The 22,568-nt window shown below is 41.1% G+C and overlaps 1 protein-coding gene across 7 annotated transcripts in view; it reads right to left on the bottom strand.

Annotated features, from left to right (window-relative positions):
• LOC131693183 (uncharacterized) overlaps window positions 1–22,568 on the bottom strand; it is a 59,381-nt gene that overhangs the window by 26,182 nt on the left and 10,631 nt on the right. For 2 of the 7 annotated variants that reach the window (XM_058980802.1, XM_058980804.1), the window contains exons 2-4: window positions 16,480–16,567; window positions 15,344–15,902; window positions 2,227–5,583 (exon numbers count right to left, since the gene is read on the bottom strand). In XM_058980802.1, the coding sequence (XP_058836785.1) occupies window positions 2,227–5,583; window positions 15,344–15,701 (3,715 nt within the window). In that variant the 5' untranslated portion in view covers window positions 15,702–15,902; window positions 16,480–16,567. The remainder of the gene's footprint in view (window positions 1–2,226; window positions 5,584–15,343; window positions 15,903–16,479; window positions 16,568–22,568) is intronic. The other 5 variants (XM_058980801.1, XM_058980803.1, XM_058980805.1 and 2 more) reach the window with 3 other exon arrangements.

The raw sequence follows: 22,568 nt of genomic DNA, 5'->3' as shown, positions 1-22,568 counted from the left end.
TTTCTCCATGTAAATTGTCGAAAAATCTCATACAAACTTCAGGCACGTTGGTTCGGTATCTAGACTTGTCCGATTCGCTTCAAATTTGGAACATGTACTCCTGGTGGGACTAGGAATCGACTCAAAGGTGGGTCGATAGGGGTCATTTTTTTCCTGTCACTCTAGTGTATAACCTGTGATTTTCCTCAGGCATTGATTATTAACCACAGAAATCATTTTGCGGTTACTTGTTTTCGCGTTACAGTGTACTACACAACCGTGTTCCATAACACTTTGGAGAAGTGCGTATCAATATTTCCGGATGAGCTACGATTTTTATTCCACTTAAAACTTTGACCATATTCAGTCTGTCCTGAGTTTCACTTCGTAATTCCATGATGTGCACCCGAAACTCATGTATCGGTGCAGTATCGATGCCAAATACTTATGGTTTCTTACTGATTCCACGTTTGGCCCGTTTCTTTGAAGATTCAGGTGCTTGTCATTATTTTAGATCGAAAAGGATGTTTTGTCTAGATTGATTTTGAAGTTCAGAACTTCTGCAGCATGTGTAAGTTTGTTAAAATATAGTTGTACTATTTCATCCAATTTAATCAGTTTCTTCGCTAGAGCGAAATTTACACAATTAACACCATTTTCTTCGATTTTATGAAGCTTTGTCGTAAAAATATTGAAGTGTTGGGGATAGCACGTCCCCTTGTGGTAGACCATTGTTGGTAGTACGTGTCATTATTTTATCTCTCATGCAAGCGTGTTCTTCTATTTCGCAAAAACACAGATATCCAAAACACCATTTCCGGTGGAACTCAGAAACTGAAAATAATTTCCTCTAGTTTGACTATACTGACCGCAATGAAAGCAATGGTAAGATTGACGCAAATCATTGCAGTGACATTGTTCTCTCGTTTGCTTTGCTTGATCCAATTCACTACGTAGGATGTGCATGCTGGGTGGACAATTTTTTGCAAAACCCAAAGGAGGTGTGAGGAGCAATGCGTATTTGTAAGCGCTTAAGAACTACGGTGTTTGCAATTTTGGTGATTGTGAGGATCATAGATATCGGTCTCTTGCTGGAAGGTAAATTTTAGTCTCTGCCAGATTTTGGTATAGCTATCGCTTTAATTTGTTTAAACTCATCGTTCAAGTAGCTTCTTCACTAGTTTGGGTTGTAGTAGACGAAGTATCTCATATGACAAACCATCCGCACCTGATGCGGAATGTTTTTTTTTTTTCGAATTAACCCATTATATCCTAGCGAAATTGTAGTGAAATTTCATACGCAGAACTATCCATCGTTTAACGCGTATTTACTGCAGAATTTTGGCATCTAACTGCTTTATTATTGCACTAATAAGATCATTACACCTCATATTTCATTGTGAAACAAGACAACTGCCATTTTTCATAATTTTGTTTACATTTTTGAAACGTGTATAGTTGGGGCAAATGGCGGCTGAAAAGTAAGCAATACATTTAATTGAATTTTATTGTTGGAATTCGTGCTAATAATTCCATTATGTGACAAAACGTTCCTACAGGTGTAAAAGAAGTGTTGTCTATCAGAAAATCCGAAGAAATATGTCAAACAACTTAAAATTTGTTGTTTTTATTTAAGCGTACCAAAATTTCGGCACAAGATATTTTCATTCTCAAAACCCTTTTAAGCGGTGATTTTGTTTTTCCCATAATCTTTCATACATTTTTTGGTGGAATTGAAGATATCGCTGCATTTGGCACATTTTTTGAAGCCCCTGGGTTATAATGGGTTAAGAATATATACATAAGTTGAAATAAGTCCTTTACTTTTTCCTAACTGATTTAGACATCTAGAACAATCAATTCTCGCATTTTTTCTTAAATATTGCCAATGAGCATACTGCCGAAATTCAATTTGCGTGAAAATTTCCGACAAACCGTTACTCATCGAGCACGGATGATAACATTTTATGACAAAGAAAGGTGTTTTCTATCGTCTACTGCTGTGATCTGTAATTGACGAATAATAGTTTATCCGGAATTTCCCCTCAAAGTGAGTTTTGACAGCATTCTTATTGGCCCTTTTTAAAAACACACACGATATTATAACCCAAATAGGGGACTTTTCATACATTATGTCATGCTTTTGTTTGTTAACACAAATTGTGATATTGTAATTTTTATCTAAATAAAATAGAAACAAAATCATCGATATCAATTGTAAACTGCCTTTATCATTCAGACACTCACCTCCAAGCTTCAGCGTATTCTCATCCAACTGTTCCGGCTTTGTCTGCACGTTTTTATCCCGATTGGCCGCCGAGCTAGAAGCGGCACCGGTAGATGGAAGACCCTGGACAGAGGCAGTCGAGTATGACATTCCGGTGCTGGAGCTGCTGGTTCCGCTGCTGTTGTTTTTATCAAAAGGGAGCACCTTAGCGATGGGTTTCTTCGATTGAGCATCGAGCGTTGGTTGTGACAACGACGAACCGGACATGCTACTTGCGCCACCGGACATGCTCATCGGCTGGGAGGGTGACGATGTAGACTGATTGCGCTGCAGGTGGGGGATGAAGCTGGGCGCGAATGGAGACGGAGTTGGAAGCGCTGGACCAGCACTGACGGCTGGCTGTACGACACTGGTGGCCGGGGTAGCCGAGTTTGACGAGGAGGACGAGTTGAACAGGCTGGCCCAGGACATAGCGGGAGGCGCGGCCGTTGTTACCGGAGGAGGCGCATAAGAGGTCGGGCCTGATGTGTAGGGAGGTTGCGGAGGCGGTACAGATAGCAATGGTGGTGGACCCGGAGGCGGAAGAGGCGTATTGTGCATCTCACGATGTGGGATTGCTTCCACTTTTTTCGATTCCATGATGGGGCCACCAGATACGATGGACGACGATTCGACAGAGCTGAACGATTTCTGCGGCACTAGTAATGGCTTGTGCATCGACAGAGGTGCGGACGTAGTTCCAAGTGTGGTGAACGGAACGGGTGAAGTATTTTTGTAGTAAGGCTTAGTTGGACCCGACATGCTGCTCGTGCTGCTGATACTAGAGAACTCCTTATTTGGAATTGCCGACACAGAAACCGATGCGGTTGCTTTTTTCTGCTGGGTATTATGCTGCACGACGGTGGTCGTAGATGACGTAAATGACGAAATGGTGGTAGCAGGAATATGCGAAGACCAGGTGCTTCGATAAGCATTGCTGCGACGATCGTCTTTGAGGACAAATTTTTCTTGAACTGCCCTAGTTAGTTTCGCTAGTTCATCAGCAGTCATCTGACTCTTGCTACTATTTGTAACGCCTTGCTGGTTTGGTACTGGTTTACTGCTACTCATATCGCTACTGCCACTAGTCTTGTCACTGACGGTCGCAGGAGTGGCCACTGAAGCGACTTCATTTGTTCTCTTTTTCTGATTATTGTTGGTGTCATTAATTATTGACTGTGCCTGCTGTTGTTGTTGCTGTAGTTGCTCCTTCTGTCGCTGGTCGAGTTTTAAGAACTCAATCGGAATCGGTGGAGGTGGTTTATTGAGCTGAGGTGGAGGAACATGGGTAATAGTTATCGGTAATGGTATAGGGATTGGTGAGGGTGCTACTACAGGTGTAACCGGAGTTGGAGTTGGAGTAGGCATTGGTGCAGTGATTGGAGCAGCTACCGTCATCGGAGCTGGGGCATGTTCCTGTACTTGGCTTTGCGGCAATATTTCTGTGTGTTCCGGTATTTGTGCAGGCAACGACGGTATTGGTGTTTGATCCTGAGTAATGGGTGCAGGATTGTAGCAACTGTTATCAATGGGAGCTTCCGATTGTGTATGTATGTGATGCGGTTGAGGTTGTTGTGGTGGTGGTGGTGGTGATGGAGTCATTGGTTCGGTGTACAAAGGTTGCGCCTCTTCGATGATATAGTTGTTATCGTGATCAATCAACGCCTGTTGTTGGTCGTGATGGATGACTGTTTCTTGGGATATTTCAATAAGTTGGACATGCTGCGGAAGCATTTGCTGAGGATGTGGTTCTTGTTGAGATTGTTGTGGCACAAGGTACAAGTCGCTCTGAGTCAAGTTCTGCTGAGATGAAGCATTCGAAGAGGGAGACGACATTAGGTTGGCATCTGGAGACATCATCTCGTTATTGTTGATAACGTTGTACTCCTCTGATGGAGTCGGTGTTATAGAACCATACTCTTCTGTTTGGATCGGAGTCGGAGGACCCATTTGCATGGTGAAGTTGGGTACATTCGGATCGAGTACATGCGCCATGGGTTGCATGGTAGGTTGTACCGGTTGCATCATTGCTCCGTCATCCTCATGTGGAATGTACTCACCGGATTCTGGATTGTATTCCAACATTGTCGGAGGTTGCCACATTTCGGGATGCATAACGCCTTCCTCCGGCGGCTGTTGAGGGTTTTGCTCATCCCCTTTATCGACGTACACTGCATACTCTGGTGGATACACCGAAGGATACATAACACCTGGCGTGTATCCGTACATAGGTGACGAGTACATGGGCACCTGGAATATCGGAGCTCCTGTCGCATGTTGAGCAGATGGATGCCCTACATGTGGCTGATAGAACTGCAGCGGAAAATAGTACCCACCACCATATCCGTAAGGCTGTGCAGGACTCATCATTTGCTGATGTTCCATTGCCATCTGGTGTTGCATAAGCTCTGGTGTGTGTTGCTGAGGTGGCTGCTGAGGTTGTTGCTGGCTTGGACCTTGCGCTGGCTGCTGCTGTTGTTGCTGGATACCCTGTGGCTGTACTTGAGTTTGTCCCTGTTGAACCGGTTGCGGTTGGTGTGGTTGGCCCTGCTGTACAACTGCTTGTTGCGTAATATGGTGCGGAATGTATGCTCCTCGAAGACGAGGAGTGGTTCCTATCCTGCTACTTCTTCCATTACGTCTGATTGCTCCTCGAGCTGCCTCCCCTCGGGATCCCAACACCTGTATTTCATGCCCAGCAGGCACTTCGCTGGCAATAAAGGCTCCGGTTGAGCCTGGAGGAGTACCAGCGGCAGCCATGTAAGATGGCATTCCATGCGGCATATAACCGTGCACATTCACATTCGCTGTTAAATTGCTAACGTACACGTTTCCTGGTAGTGGTTGGGGAATGACCTGCATCGGATATACCGCATTACTGTGCGGTCCACCGGACATGTAACCTGCCGGAATTCCTTGCGATGGATACATCGCTTGATGTGCTGATGGAGCTGCAACGATGGTTTGCTGCTCACCAGAACCTCGGTTGGCACTTCCTGCTACATTGTGGCCATTTGAAGGCTGACTTCCCGACTGAACTTGTGTTGGCTGCTGTTGACCTTGCGACTGGTGTTGGGGCTGTTGTTGTTGCTGTTGTGATTGCTGTTGTTGTTGCTGTGACTGATAATGGGAATTATTGGTATGTGGAGGCATGCTCGTCGTAGTCACCACCGATGTCGTTGTTAGTGTCGTCGCGGCTGTCGAACCAAACGATTCTACTGCTGTCTGAACGAAACTTCTCCCGCTGCCGCCTCGATAGTTGACAGTTCCGGTAGAGCAACTAAGTTGCTCTTCGCAGTCGTCGTATTCGGAGTAAGATGTTTCAAGGCTACCGTTCACTGGAAGCGGAGAAAAAAGAACAGAGAGAAGAGAATCGGTTAACTCACGTTACATGGTATTTAAATTGATAACATAGAAACGAACTATTCTAATTTTATACTGGCAAAACCGTTGTAAAAGGAAATAAGCATAGATTTTGTTCAAACTAGCTATTACGAAGCAATTTACTGCTGTCATACGCCTAATTTTTCCGTTATATGAGATTACTTATGCACATGGTATAATAATACGTATAGGTAGAACGGCACGTTAGGATAAGTTTAAAAACTTTGAAGAGCTGCTTACCAAACTCAGAACTACAGGTTCAGTGACGCTTAAACATACATCACGAAGTTGGGTCACATGAAATATATTGGTCTAGGATCAACTACAAGCAAACAACACTATGCGTTACTAAACCCATACTACACACTGTTGTATACTGACAAATAGGGATATATATTTTTTTTCGATTGTGCTTTTCCAGTATTTTTAATGTATTTCCAAACCAGTGACTCAGCCGGGAGAGGATTAAAATGATTCTCGACATCAATAACTGAAATAAGTTTATTTTTTAGTGTGGTTCAACCACGTATATGGCACCCCTATCCCATTTATATTGAACTGATATAAGTCAACATCTCAGCGGGCACACAAATTATGGGCCCCACTGACAGTTCAAATTGTTCTGCTCGAAGCTCGATTTTCACTAGACAGATACCGTACGGCATGACTCAATTTTCAGACATTTGTTAAAAAGCGAAAATATAGGATAGCCAATTGAAGAAATGTGTTGTTTTGGACATGTCGGTGAATAACAATAACTTTACACCATGGTGCACCAACAAATTAAACGAACTCGACTATCACAACATGTGTCGAATAAAATTAATTCTGTTTATTGTGAATCGACCCTAACGCGATGTTTTTTGATGTTGGCATAGAAATCATGGCGGCGTAGCAGATACCTGGGTTCAACTGAAGGCATAGGCTTTACAGTACCAGATGAGACGGTAAATGCCACACACTAAAACACTGCTCCGGCAGCGGGTGGTGAATCTGATGATTACGTAACAAGATGAAACTGGAAACGAAGAAATAGCATTATCAGAGAATCAATTAATAGAGTAGACAAGGAAGCAGCAATACTTGGTTTTTTATGGAACGTAAACGTAGAAGATACATGATAGCTTAAGAGTAGGCGTTTGTATATTCGCGGCGGAGACAATATTTATGAATTCGTCATCAACGCGTTGTCAAATCACCATGGTTTTATCGCAAAGTGCTCGAGTGTTTGTATTATCGCAAGGGTGTACAATCGGTGGTCGGACTGAATCTAAATCTCACGTTTTTCCATATCCACGTCTTACCAACACCACCGTTAACGATTACGTCGGGAAGAGAGAGAGAAAGATAGAGTATGTATTTGAGTGGGTGTTTTTATGGGAAGGTTGAAAAATTTTACGCCTTTTTTGCCTTTAGAGTGTTGGCACTGCTGGGAATCACTTTCGTACCACTAAAAACCCACCTTGCTTCAATTCCCCACGGTATCACTATTACTTCGCGGAAAGCTTGATTATGCTATTTCGTACCTCATTCTTTTATTCGGGAAGTTTCCGCAATTAACTAGGAGTCTAGCTTGATCCATTGAATTGATCGACCATTGAGCTATTTAGCTCGCGGTTTTCCTCTTGTAATCCATTATTCTCTGCATACATAAAGCCGTTTGAATCCTCTGCGTACTTGAGCCATTTTGATCCGAACATCGACTTGGCAAGACCTCGGCGGTGTAACTACTCTATTCCGACTGGGAGTACCCGGCGACAGAATTTCTCGCGATATCGTACTTCCTAAAGGAGTCAGCGCCCACCATCGGTTTCAGTCTCCGGCGGAGGATCTAGCCTACTAAGCGGGCCAAACCAGTAGTTGTCGAGATCGGTCTTGTAAAAACCACGAGCAATAGCATCAAATTTACGCTGTCCACGCAGACGATGGTGACTAAAGGGCGAACACGAAATTATTGCGACACCGAAAATGTCTTGCCAATTTTCTTATAATGTTTAAAATCAAACCAAAATTTTAGGGTAGTTTTAGACATATATTTACTTCAAAAATCAAAAGAAAAGTCCTCCTAGTTTTAAGATATCCAAAATGTAAAAACAAAAGAATTTGGCACCGCCAAGCTAACGCATTTGTGCCTATCAAATAAACGAAATGAATAAAAAAAGAAAAGTTAATCGATGGAGCCTTGAGTGTAAAATTGAACGCATTTTCGCTTGATGCCCTCTCAAAGTCTTTAGAGTGTCATCCGGTACCAGTTTCTCAGTTTTTTTTCCATTTTCTTAAAATGTCCTTCTCATCTTTGACTGTCTTCTTACTCTTCCGAAGATCCCGCTTCATCATTGCCCAGTACTGCTCCACCGGGCGCAGCTCCGGACAGTTTGGCGGATTCATGTCCTTTGGAACAAAATGGACAGAATTGGCCTCATACCACTCCAGGACACTTTTAGAATAGTGGCATGATGCCAAATCTGGCCAAAATAGCGGAGCTTCGTCGTGCTGCTGCAAGAACGGCAAAAGGCGCTTCTCGAGGCACTCAGATTTGTAGATCTCGCCATTTACTGTGCCCTTTGTCACGAAAGGCTCACTCCTCAGTCCACAAGAGCAGATGGCCTGCCAAATGAGATATTTGGAGGCGAACTTCGACATTTTCTTCTTCTTAAATTTGTCGTCCACATAGAACTTGCTCTTGCCGTTAAAAAACTCCAACCCCGGAATTTGCTTAAAATCGGCTTTTATATACGTTTCGCCGTCCATCACGCAGCAGCCATATTTTGTCAGCATCTTCTCGTAGAGCTTCCGTGCCCGAGTTTTAGCCGTCGATTGTTGCCGCTCATCGCGGTTTGGGAAGTTCTGTACCTTGTATGTATGTAGTCCAGCTCTCTTCTTTGCATTCTGGACGTAGCTCTGCGACATGCCGATTTTTTTAGCCAAATCACGGCTTGAGACGTTGGGATTTGCTTTAATCATGCGCTTCACCTTTCCCTCCGTCTTTTTGTTCTCCGGTCCCGGTTTTCTTCCAGCTCCTTTGCCGTGGTCCAACGTCAACCGCTCCTGGAACCGCTTCAACACTCTGGAGACGGTTGAATGGTGAATGTTCAACATTTTTCCCAACTGCCGGTGCGACATGTCAGAAAATTCCAGGTGTTTGGAAAGAATTTGTTCTCTCGACTCGCGTTGGTTCACCTCCATTTTGGTTGAATCGAAAAACACGACTTCGAGTTTGACAGCATGTAAACAATACACATCAATGAGAAAGTGTGCAAAATTTGGTTGATTTTTACCCAATGGTAAAAAAGTTATGCCCTGTTGAATGTGTCGCAATAATTTCATGTTCGCCCTTTAAATGCATACCGGAATCTAATTACAATTACGGGACGCGTTTCCGCGTTTGAATTCGGGTTCGATATTACCCCTTTAGCCAAGTTGCATTTCATTCAAACAGTTAGTGAAGCATGTAAATTACCGACATTGAAAGGAATAATGTAGCAGTGCATCCTCTAGCTTCTTTTGTATCAGGAAATTGGGTATGAATAATAATCACATTTAGCACTAGAAAATAAAGGGTGTGCTAAATGACGAATTGTCAATTTTAGACTATTTAAGGCAATCAATTTGTAAAATATAGTTAGAACTTGTTTGTCAGTGGTCAAGTTCTCATTAATCCGAAAAAGTTTTCGTCCGGCTTGAGGACCAACCAAATCACGCGGGGATTTCGTAGCCTAAACTTCGGCAAAATCTTTGGCGGTCTGTAACGCAAAACGTTAAAGAAAAGCCAGCAAGCTTTGCCGGTCAACGTCATAAGATCACTGTCCTCATACGGTGATATGCAGTCTCTTGTAGGAGATGGACACCCCCCGTTTACAGCACAGATCAGATTTGTCCAGACCTTTCTAGTCGCTCGCCTGGTGATTGAATTGTAGTTGCTCGCCTGGTGATTGAAGCTCATGCATTTGAAGCAAACCTTCATTTGGTCGGTAAGCCTAGGAGCAATCTTCAAAGAACACACTGACTTCCAAACTTAGATTCGGCCTTATTCAAACAGCTTGCTAGGTTCGGTCATCAAAAGTTGTATCGACGCCATCTGCGTATCGCCATATGCCTTCCTCATTCGCATTACTGTTGGCGCATCTCCAGAATGGCATCGTTCCTTTGGCGTTTTTTCAGCTTGTCTCGTGATATGATCTTGTCTAGATCTCTGCAAGCGATAACTGGTAGTGGGACAGATTCCACTTTAACCGTAGTCTTCCTTCAGTTCGAAGTACATCTCGCCTTTCGGAGGGCGGCAGGTGTTCACCGCATTCTCCCCCAAATGCTTAAGCTCCGGATCGATTCTTACTTTCCGAAGTAGTTCAGCATATGTAATTCTTTTCTTTACCTCGACGATCAATGCATCACACATATTTTTTGCCGATGAGATTTAGGTATTCTTCTTTTCTTTCTGCAATTCCAGCTTTACTCCAGGCGTCTTCCTATTTTGTTTCCCCGTGCATAGATTCCGACAACCCTTCGGCACTAATGCTTCCTGCGATAATGCTTTTGCCTTGGCCTCGTCAAAAGATTTTTCGGCGCTCTCAACGTATTCTGCTCTCTTTCGACGGCATTCATGGCGGACTTTATATACCCGTTACTAGTTGCTTGATCTCTTTTTTATAGTAGACGGACCATTGCAACCTGCATTTAGATCTATTGTAGTAAGCTACTTATTTTATCTAAGTGTAGTATCTCCTATGATCACTATATTAGTGAGTGATTGTATTTATTGAGATACACACACTTCCCGGCACAACACTTCGTATGAAGCTTATTACCTGGGATTTGCAGTCCAAATGTCAAAAGGTTCTAGTGTTCCTTTACCGAGGGATACTAGTCTGCGTTATATCAATGCACTACATTCGCTGAGCAGATGTTCTAATGTTCCACTTTCAGACCCGCGGACGCGGCATGTATCATTTGGAAGCTTACCAATTTTCTTACGATGATATTTATTGGCAATGTCCGATAAGTTGTCCTGCCGTGTTGCATAGCTCTTTTTTTAGTCTAAGCAACTCCAGTCTTTTTTATCGTTGCGTGAGATACATTTGTTTGATTATCGTAGTTCAGTTACGGTACTCCAATTTCACATTTTCTGTTCCATTTTAAAAACACTCGATGAGACTCCGCAGAATGGTTCTGAGCCCATAAAATTAAGTGTTAACATCTTGTTTATTAAAAGACCTACAACTCCATGGAACTTAGCCTGCTGTTTTTGACGCTTGTCACTACTTGAAGTCAAAGTGGCCACCAGGATTGATGCTGACGCAAGTTTTCAGCTTTTTATGAACACACTCGCTTTTCCGTATGCTAACGAGATGCATACGTTGTCGTTCGTTGGATCCTTTTTTTGTAGTTTTACTCAGTTGCTTTTAATTACCACTGTTGTTCTGCATTTTGTCGGGTCGCAACTCCTGGCCGCGTTCTGTATGCTGTACATGGTCGCCCCTCGTGATCCCATAGATGACAAACAATGAAGACATGCCAGGGTTGACACAATCCTTCATGGAAATCGGGAATGGTGTATCTAAACCTAATACCAACCACTTTGGCGACGACTATGGACGTACCCAGAGGTTTGTCAACGGGTTATCAAGGTGACGGCAACTTCACCATTAGCCTAGCCACTAACTATTCCCTATTGAGGAAGTAGAATAGCGAAATCCAAGTCCCGAAATGATCGTCCCTGTTGCCCCCTGAGAGACACATATTTGTATATGTGTGAAAGTTATCTACTGCCGCTACAAGCATAACTGTCCCATGTGCTATGGGAATCCCTATACACATGGGACAATTATGCTTCTAACAGTAGTCTAGTCATCTCATATGTCCTTCCACCGGTGCTATGTTTTCCCAAACTCTAACAGCTCCGAACCAAAATACAGCTAAACCTACGATCCTACCAAATAACAAAAATACATTAGTTCTTCGAATACTACCACTATTACAATACAAATCCCAACTACCACCACTAATAGTCTAATAATCTAATATCATATGGTTGACTGTTAGTTGACAACTCGAAAAAAAAGCAAAGCAGGGGGACATCTCAGATTTGGTATCTTAGAGCAAACCCAAATGCTTGAATAAAAACTGATCATCATATTACACGTATTACACGGACGGAACACCACAGCCGGTTATAAAAAGTCTTCCAAAATGTGGATTGCTGTTCACCTGAAGAGATTTCTTTGTCACGATAACTATGATAGTTTTTAAATAGGGTTTGCACTGAAGCAGCAGTTAAGGATCATTCTGCTCGACCCTTAAGAGAGTCGTGAATCTACAAGCGGCGAGATTTACACTTATCAAAATACAAACGGGCTATGTTCTAGATCAATGTAGTTATGGTAGAAATCAGAAAAGTCTCTATTTGCTCCGAATCATTTGCAGATGTGAATCAAAGTCAACCAAATCAGCACTGCTGATATCAGAAGACATATGCGCGAATACCGGAAGAAACCAGCTAATGTTATGTTTAGCGAAAAGCCGGAACGAAGTTGTCGATTTCGGGATAGACTCCGCACTGGACGGATCTGTGCAGTCAAAGAAAATGTGTGCGCGGTTAGTTTACAAGAAAATTGTAGAGAGATGATTCAAGATCGAGTAATCTGAGAATCTGCAATTCACTCATCATTCGAAACACCCGGATTGTTCGACCTCGTTAATGAAGGTGATGAGGTATAAAGTTATGCGCAAGCATCGAATGGAAGAAAACTATTTCTGCAAGTAGTGAATTTCAACTTCAACTTCTTATTCTATTCTTGTTATTTTTTGTTATTTGTTATTTATCAGTGGGCTGTTTCAACAACTTATTTCTACAACCTGTGTGCATTAACTGTCCACCTTACGGCTCACTGTTGCATCTTTAGGTATGTGCAGTGCATTACGGCCAAACCTATAACCGCGCACCCGGCTTTCCATGAGCGTTATGGCGGCTCAGAGGCTGTCCTTCCATGTTGCTCAGAAATTCATTGCTCCTGCTCTCACAAGGCATGCATACATGCAAGCATACTTTCATACATACGAACTTACATTCACATAGCAACGGGTTCGGGTCGTTGGGGGAACTTCTCGAAATCACTGGACCGACCTCGACTCCCTACCAGGTAGCTCATGAGCTGGCTAGATCCACCACCGTGAATTAGAGCAAGTAGACCGCGTCGAATAGCTAGCAGTGGTAGGGACACCAGTGAACAGGAATCGCTGGACAGACCTCAACACAACATTGAGTTCACCACCGGGGACTTTCCGAGTAGGTCGTGGCAGGGAGCTGAATGACTCACGGAATCAGGAGCTAAATGGCTCATGAAATCCGCATCTAAACGGCTCACGGGGATGAGAGCTAAATGGAGATGGAGATAATAGATGGAGACAAAAGGCAAGAAAAGAGTCGAGCGTCAATCAAGTGAGGCTCCGAGATAGGGTAGAAGAAAGAGGTGCGACGAAAGCACAACGAGCTTCCTACATGAAGTAATACCTTGATGTAGTTCCGTGGAGAAGATGGGCGAAAAGAGTAAGAAGTGTTTTAGTGGCTGAACACCGTGAGGCCAGGCTTTTGAAGCTTTTTTAAATCTTGCCTTACCATAAAAAAAAAACAAAAAAATAAACATACCTACATATATACTGTTTGGCACAAGTTTAATTTAGGGAATGTATAATTTCGTGTTATCTATATCCAATTCTATGGAAATCATGCTACCATCGCGATGGAGTCTACATCATAGAGGAGAATTTCGCATTGACTCCGCTTGTCTCTTCCTAAACTCCTTTTTGTCTCCTAGGTCCGAAATGGATCATTCGATTATTAATGGGTACGGTGAAAATGCTAGCAGTACACTCAGGTTTTTTTTACGCGGGGGATGCATGCCGCGTAAATGAAAACCGCGTAAATTTCAAAATCCGCGTAAATGAAAACCGCGTAAATTTCAAAATCCGCGTAAATGAAAACCGCGTAAATTTCAAAATCCCCCTAAATGAAGACCACTTAAATTTAAGAATCCGCGTTAAAGGGAACCTCGTTGATGGATACCGCGTAAATTCCAAAATCCGCGTAAATGAAAACCGCGTAAATTTTAAAAACCGCGTAAATGAAAACCGCGTAAATTTCAAAATCCGCGTAAATGAAAACCGCGTAAATTTCAAAATCCCCCTAAATGAAGACCACTTAAATTTAAGAATCCGCGTTAAAGGGAACCTCGTTGATGGATACCGCGTAAATTCCAAAATCCGCGTAAATGAAAACCGCGTAAATTTTAAAAACCGCGTAAATTTCAAAATCCGCGGAAATGAAAACCGCGTAAATTTCAAAATTCGCGTAAAAAAACCGCGTAAAAAATACCGCGCAAAAAAAACCGCGTAAAAAAACTTGAGTGTATTAGTTATTACTCACGAATACTTTTTCCTACAATTGTGCTTTTTCATCTTTCATCTTTCCTGAACTAGCCTCACACCCAAGGTCAAAAGAGTCGACAACTAGCATTACCCATACATTCTTCACTCAAGCAAATTGATCCATCCACTTGTAAGTAGGAGCACACGTGTGCCATCCAGTCATGAAAACATCCTAACCAATGAGATGGGCCCATGCCAGTCGAAGGCCACATACCCAGCGCCATCCCAGTATACTGTAGTACACTGCAGTAGAGTAAAATTGTATGTATAGGATATATGTGTTAGTGCTACTTACAGATTTCATTTCAGTGTCTCATTTCTTCTTTTGAAATTCGCGCTAATGCCTACAAAATTACAGCTTGCCGTGGCTCATCTCTGCCGGCATTTTGACACCGTGGATCGATCGTCTCATAGAATCGAAATCTCTATCATTCCATTTGCCGAACTCGTATCTGAGACGCTATTGGCGCAATTACCAACAATCTGAAGCGAAAAAGACATTATATATCACGTTATACAAATTCCCTAATCTCATAATCAACAAAGGCTGTCTGCCGATTTTAATGCAGAGACGCCAACGATGTGACCATCAAGAATACGTCAGACAACCTTAATTGACCCCCTTCGACACCAGTTTGGCCTTACCAAGCCATAACGCGGGTGGCGGCGTTAAAACTGCCGAATAGGGGTTGAGAACAGTTTGAAGCAACATCTGATGTTGCTCCAAATGTATGTGATCCAAGACTGACTTGGATAGTTCCATCGAGCCTATTTTGCATACCTGACATAGCTAGACACACTGTTCTGCTTTCGCTCACAACAAAAACTATCTTATTCTTTTCTTATACGTATTCTAGTATTGTCAAAATCTGACTTTTACGTTTCAATTTCAACTATCCTATGCGTTACAGTATCACACTATCGGGAGCGATATACACAGTTTTAGCAAACTAACACAACAACAACCACGGGATAAATAATTGCAAATGCGTGAATGTGTGGTTTCTGATTATCACTAGTGTTAAAAAGATGGATTACAGCAATACTAGTGAAATCGTGAAACTGATTCACAAGTGAACACAAAATGTAGTGTAGAGAAAAGCAACGCATTTAATAAAAGATAACTGACTGTGAACCAAAAGAAAAAACTATAGGTAAATCTAACGAGCCTACGCAATAATTGCAAACAAAATAAAACAACTAACAGAAGAGTAGAGTAATGTGAGAACAACAACGAAACTCAATTTAATAAACGAAGACAGTAATCTCTGCTGAGCAGGGATAGCCGCTTACCAGAATTGTTTGGCAGTGCGTAGGAAGAGTAAGAAGTAGCCACCCCAACCGGTGACCAAGACTGCACCTGCTGTTGGTAGTGCGATGCTCTTCCGGCGGCGGCGTGATGCTCCGTAGATCTAGCACTGCCGGTGCGTTTCACCGTCGCTGTCGAAGGATGGCGATATAATCCTGCCGAACCGACACAACCGTCCATCAGCGGGGCTACACTGTACGGGAAGTGGGGACTATGGTGGTACTCCGGTGAGCCAGGATAGGATTGATAGCTGGTGGCGGGCACCAGATGCGGATAGGGTGGATATCGCCGGGAATCGTACGGGACGTACTCGTACACACCGGATCCGTCGGAGGAGGACATCACCGAGGATGCATTCGACTGTCTCCGTCGGGTTCGAAATTGTTTGCGGCTGCCTTTGAAGCCGGTGTAGTATTCGATGCCGTTGCCACCACTGCTACCGCCAACCGAAGCTGGTGTGTACAGAGTGGATGCCAGTGCGGTTTTCACACAATCATCAACGTCGGTCAGATCGAGAAACTCGTAACATTCGTTCGGCTTCTTCTTAGTGGTGGATCAGCAAGTTTCGCGAGCGATGCCCAGGTGTCAAACATTAGTATGATTTATGGGTCGGTTTGGGGAAAAGAAAGGAAAGGGTAGGGATTAGCATGTAAACAGGGTTTATTGATGAACGGTTGCCGGTAGTCAGGAGCGTTTCGGTTCCCGTTTTTTCATTGATTGGAGCAAGTTGTTCGAGGATTTTTATTTGGTTTCGAGTTTCGAGATCATAAACGGAAGAAAAGAAAAAAGAGAAAAAATGAAGAAACTTCCATTATCAATCTGCGTTTGGTTTAACATGAACGGTCCAGTGCTCGCAACGATTTCTACAAATTTCTAGGTATATTTAAGGATTGTTTAATTCGACACTCCAACTGATCGTACGTTACGGAATCGTATATCTGGATAATACGGGAAGTAGTGTCGTAGTAAACAATCTAACAAAATTTTTATCTATATTCAGAAGAACGATAGATAAAAAAATTCTAAACCAATACAATTATTTAAATAGTAATACGTGCAAATATGAGCCTCTGTTGGTTTATTTTCTTTTCCGTCATTAATTTTCACGTTTATTGCTTACCTCTTTGAATATTACGCCAGTCGAAATCGTAGTTTACCGATACGTACAGGAAATTTTAGTGGAGTGTTTTTGGATGTGCCGAAAGAATCTAAAGAGAAAGTAAACAAAGGGAGACTCTCATTTGCACGTCGTATCAGTTGAATAAATTTGCTAAAATTTTAATATTTACTTTTAGCTGATTAGCGAACGTCACTACAACATAATATTCAGTTAGTTTTTGCAATATCAGCTTAAAAAATATATAGATTACAACATTACAGATATATAGAAGTGATCACTAGGCAATGGAACCAGATCGTCCCGAGACGACCAGCTACTTCGTCATTCATTCACTTCTAAACTGAATAAAGTTGCACACAGAATCGAATGCTTTCAATGAAGAGAAATTGGTATCATTCCCATTTTTGAGGATATGTGAACTACGTATCTACACCTGGTGCATGGAACTGAAATTGAATTTGAAAAATCATTGAATGACTGCGCTGAAGAGAACGAATAAGTGTAGAACATAGTAGGACAGGATTTGATATTTGTTCTTCTTTCGCTTACAAACTACATCATCATGGAAACCACGCGTATCACGTTGAATGTGATCCCCAAACTACTATACGAAATCACCAAAATATTTGTACATTCAGGTTCTTCACAAGCTTTAAAAGCGCGTGCGTGCGCTGAAATCAACCGACATTACAGTAATAGTACTATTATTTATTTATTGTAAATATACAGAAAACCCTCTGTTTGCTCGGTTAGACGAAAACATAAACCGTACCCCATCGAATTCAATCTCGAAACCAACATCGTTCTGACTGCTTCGTTCTCTCTCAATCATCAGACTCGTTCGGCCTCCGTTTGAAAGGACAACAAACACCTCTGAGATCGACGTTATTCATTTTGATGTCATCCGTGAAGCATGTGAGCTACCGTGATGATATTTACGTTTCTTGGAACCTGATCATCGTATCAGTTTCGAGGGTTGTAAGTTCGAACGGAATTCGATTCTTGAATCAAAGCAAGGGTACAATCGAATTTGCTATCTCATTCATTACTAAATCGCACTCGAACCAAGACGTGTTCCATTTCCAAAATATGAAATCGACAAAAATATATATTAGGGTGTCCCAAAATGACATCATGTTAAAAAAGTCATCGGGCTCACTTCTTAAATGAAAGGTTAGGGTATTGGGACCACTTTCTTCTTCGGTGTGAGTTTGCTAAAACGCTTCCTACTGGTGGCGACTTTTGATTTTTTGAAAAATGGGCCGATTTTGGATAAAATTTCAAATTTATGCCGGTTGAAGTGGTCCTGAACTGTCTTAGATATTTTTTCAGCATTTTTTATTATTTTGGTGATCCAAACGGAAGATTGGTTAGTTAGTTTGTACAAATTTTGAATTATAAGAGCGGCAGATCCATTAAAACTTAGTAAAAAGTGAAATTTTTGGTGTTTTTCAGTATTTTTTCTTCAAAACTGGGTATCTACAAAATTTTAAAAGTACAGAAAACACTTTATATAGTTGAGCCGAATTCAGGGGCGTAATTTTGCTGAAGAAAGTGTATAGCTATGGCTAATGGGGTATGAGTTATTTAAGTTTTTGTTAGATAACCTTTGATATTTTTAGCAATTTATCAAAAATAATGCTGTTCCAAAAAGTAAATCAGTTCAAATGTGCTTTGACCACACATTGTTTTTCGAAAAATAGAAGGAAAAATATGAAAAATGACGTTTTCTGTACGTCTTTAGTATGTCAGGACGAGGTTTAATGAGCATCTGATGATTTTTTTTTGTAACTTGAATTATAAAAATAATAACTGCTAATGACGCCAAGTCTCTAATTATCTTTTGAAGAGTTAATTCTCCATAATTACTTCTAGGAGGCATCTTCAACAAAACGATTGTGTCAGAAGATGCGCTGTATTCTGTTGTAAAACTTTTTCGAGGATATTTCCCCCAAATTTGACTATTTCGGAATTATGTGATCTAAATAGTAAATATCAGTTTTTCAACACTCACCTCACTCTTCTGCATTTTTCTTCACTTCAAAGTTCCTAACATGAAAATAAGACTTTATATACAAAATGTAAGGACGTTAATCAATTCAGCCTTCAAATATATGCCATTACTTGCCATTAACTCGACATTTTTATTTAATTTTAGTGATTTTCAAACCCGCTAGGTGGTTATTAGTATAGAAAACATTTTAAAAAAAATCGTCAAGTGCTCATAAAAACCGTTTCTGATGTACTAAAGACAAGCGAAAAACGCCATTTTTCATCATTTTCCTTCTATTTTCCGAAAAATAATATGCGGACTAAGCCCACTTAAGTTGTTTTATTTTGTAGAACAGTGTTATTTTTTATGAATATCATAAAATATCAAAAGGTTATTTAACAAAAACGTAAATAACTTATACCCCATTGGCCGTAGCTATACACTTTCTTCAGCAAAATTACGCCCCTGCATTCGGCTCAACTATATAAAGTGCTTTCTGTACTTTTAAAATTTTGTATATACCCAGTCTTGAAGAAAAAATACTGAAAAACACCAAAAATTTCACTTTTTACTAAGTTTTAATGGCTCTGCCGCTCTTATAATTCAAAATTTGTACAAACTAACTAACCAAACTTCTCCGTTTGGATCACCAAAATAATAAAAAATGCTGAAAAAATATCTAAGACAGTTCAGGACCACTTCAACAGGCATAAATTTGAAATTTTATCCAAAATCGGCCCATTTTTCAAAAAATCAAAAGTCGCCACTAGTAGGAAGCGTTTTAGCAAACTCACTCCGAAGAAGAAAGTGATCCTAATACCCTAACCATTCATTTAAGAAGTGAGCCCGATGACTTTTTTAACATGATGTCATTTTGGGACACCCTAATATATATCCCCAGACAATTCGGCGTTCGATATAATACAACGAGTAAATTTTTGAAACAAAGTACCATCTTCAAACCATCTATAAAATGAACAAATTGATGACTTTTTCGAAGAAACTTGACGAAAGCAACAACGCCATCTGAAAATTTAGGTATAATGCACGAATAGCATGCCTCGTGTTCTTCATCGTTCGCGCCTGGTTGAAACAAAATTTCGAGCTAGAATGCACGCGAGAAACCTATGCTTCCATCTAATATGTAGCGCAGTTTCAGGGATTTTATCTCTCGACTGCTCGTGTACTGTTACTTCGGAAGCGAGAAATGCATTTGAAAGCATGAACTGCATGAACGCTAACGCACGAGATAAGCATCACTGGACGAAAAGGCACGGATAGAAAGGCGACACGCACGTCTGATCCCAGCTAACGAGTTCACCATGTTCATTTTGCAGCGTTTGGTGGGGCAATGAGAGCGCAAGTCAGTCCAAGGCCGATGATAGGAGGGGTAATGGCAGAATAGTCTATTCGGACCACCAAAACGCCATGGGAGAGGAACAGGGTGTGGGTTGGGGTAGGGTTAATGGATTGATGTATACTTGACGAATAATTACGCTGCAGAATGTGATGAAAAAGTGCATTGAACAGTACTACTGTTGGCTGTTCAGAAATAAATACAATATGTTTCTCCATAAGGTTTGATAGCTAATTTTGTGATTATGTGATGCCAATTTATAAGTATTAAAAAGTTCATTTTATCCCGTGGTTTTATCAAGTTTGTGAGACCCCAACCGTAGATGTGCGTGGAAGATCGCGAAAAGCTCAAGCGCTTGTATGTTCACGTGTTAGTCGCGTATGCCAGAACGTATGTGATTTCGCGTGCATAAATTCGATTTTGTAACTGTGTGGAAATATGCATATTAGGGTGACAGGAAAAAATGACCCCTATCGGCCCACCTCTGCGTCGATTCCTACTCCCACCAGGAGTACTTGCACCAAATTTGAAGCAAATCGGACAAGTCTAACTACCGGACCAACGGGCCTGAAGTTTGTATGGGAATTTTCAACGATTTACATGGAGAAAACCCACCAGCGCGCATTTTCGCCGCTAGGTGGCACTGTATGCATCGTATTATCACTGTAAGTGAAAATAAGAAGGATAATTGAATTGTCTACAACTTAGTCGAAGACTGCAAGTAAATCCGACTTTGTTAAAAGAAGTTATTAAACTTTTAACGAAGTGATGTCTGAGTCAGTTTTGCATGGGGCCTAATAGTGCATGGTTGTGTATCAGTACTCGATTCACACGAACTAAACATTTTTGTGAAATAAACGTTAGGTTTAGCTCAATGGTATGTTCAGAAGAATTATAGTAAATAATACGAGTCATGCTTTGATTAGAAAATTTTAGTCCCACTTGATATCGCATAGAGGGCGACAACACTAACTTTTCAACGGAGAGAGATAGAAATTTGGTGTCTTCTACAAAGTTATAGAACAGGCATTTTTCAGTATTTCTTCTGAACATCTTGATACTCTATCTCTCTTGTATGAAAAGTTAGTAGTGGCGCCCTCTATGCGATCACAGGTGGAACTAAACATTTCTAACCAAAACATAACTCGTATTATTTACTATAATTCTTGTAAAGGGGTAGGCGTAGCGTATTGGTAAATCGATTGCCTTGTACGCAGCGCACCTGGGTTCGAGTCCCGACCCGCACATAGGGTTAGCAATTTTTCATAAGACATTTTTCAAACCCGAAGAGGCGAATGACCTTAAGGCTAAAACCTCTATAATCGAAATAAAAAAAAAATTTTGTAAACATATTCAGCTAAATCTAACCATAATTTCACAAAAATATATAGTTCGCGGGACTCGAGTACTGATACACAACCATGCACTTCTAGGCCCCATGCAAAACTGACTCAGACATCACTTCCTTAAAAGTTTAATAACTTATTTTAACATAACCGGATTTACTAGCAGTCTTCGACAATGTTGTAGACAATTAAAATATCTTTCTTATTTTCACTTACAGTTATAATACGATGTATACAGTGCCACCTAGCGGCGAAAATACGAACTAGTGAGTTTTCTCCGTGTAAATTGTTGAAAAATCCCATATAAACTTCAGGCACGTTGGTCCGGTAGTTAGACTTGTCCGATTTGCTTCAAATTTGGTACAAGTACTCCTGGTGGGATTAGGAATCGACTCAGGGCTGGGCCGATTGAGTTTTCAAAATTTCATCATTTTTCTGGGCAGTCTAACGCATATTCGCGTGTGTTCTTGAATGATCGCGCGGACCGTGAGTTTGTTGCTTAGTTTTTAATGTACGGGTCAGGTACTAGAAGATAATTCCCCCATAACACTAGAGTTTCCTGTCACGTTTCCATGGAATGTGTTGTCTAATGAATATGAGCCTCATTTTTTTATTGGTCCAACTAAAGACATGAATCTAGGCTGTTAAGAACGAGGACAGGGACATCCTAACGTGACCGACTCATGATCGCACGAGCGGTGTGTTGTTGGCGAGATCGCGAGTATGTGTGGATGATTACAATTTCATGTTCGCGTTTGTGACCCGGTTTGCGTTATCGCGAAGGCTAGCGGCGTTTGTACGTTTTGAATGAGATATTATGAGTGTATATGAGAGAATATGCAATTGATTGTGTTAGTGAGTGTTATAATGAATCTAAATTAAGATTTAGTGATAAAAGGAAAAAGAACATGCCGAATCAAAAGAAAAAAATTAAGACATTAAGTAGAAGTGTATAAATTGACTTTTTTTTGTTGGTTTACATGAGTAGTGGAAAAGCAAACTAATAGAAGAAAAACAAAAACAGACAAATGAAGTAGAAGAAAAGAACGGGAGGGACGTATTCTAAGTTGCTTATATTTGAGAACATAGCCACTTTATTTGACGGTTTGGTTCGCGTGGATTATGGTTCTTCAAAATTACTAGGCACATTTTGAACATTTGACTTGATATGATCCCAATACTTTGGATAGTTTAGATTTGGGTTTAAATTGGTATGATCCGAGTACTTTGGCTAATTGCCTTAAGTTTTAATGCATTGTGCAAATTGAATGATGTTTAATTTAGATTACACTAGTTTACAAATTTTGGGTTAATTGCATGAAGTTAAGAAAAAAGGTATTTAATAAGTCAATATTGGGTCGCTGAGCACGAAACTCATATCCATTTTCTTTTT

The sequence above is a fragment of the Topomyia yanbarensis genome, chromosome 3 (genome assembly GCF_030247195.1).
Source record: "Topomyia yanbarensis strain Yona2022 chromosome 3, ASM3024719v1, whole genome shotgun sequence".
NCBI lineage: Eukaryota > Metazoa > Arthropoda > Insecta > Diptera > Culicidae > Topomyia > Topomyia yanbarensis.
The sequence above is the reverse complement of the archived record's forward strand: the minus strand, read 5'-3'. Positions and strand labels throughout refer to the sequence as shown.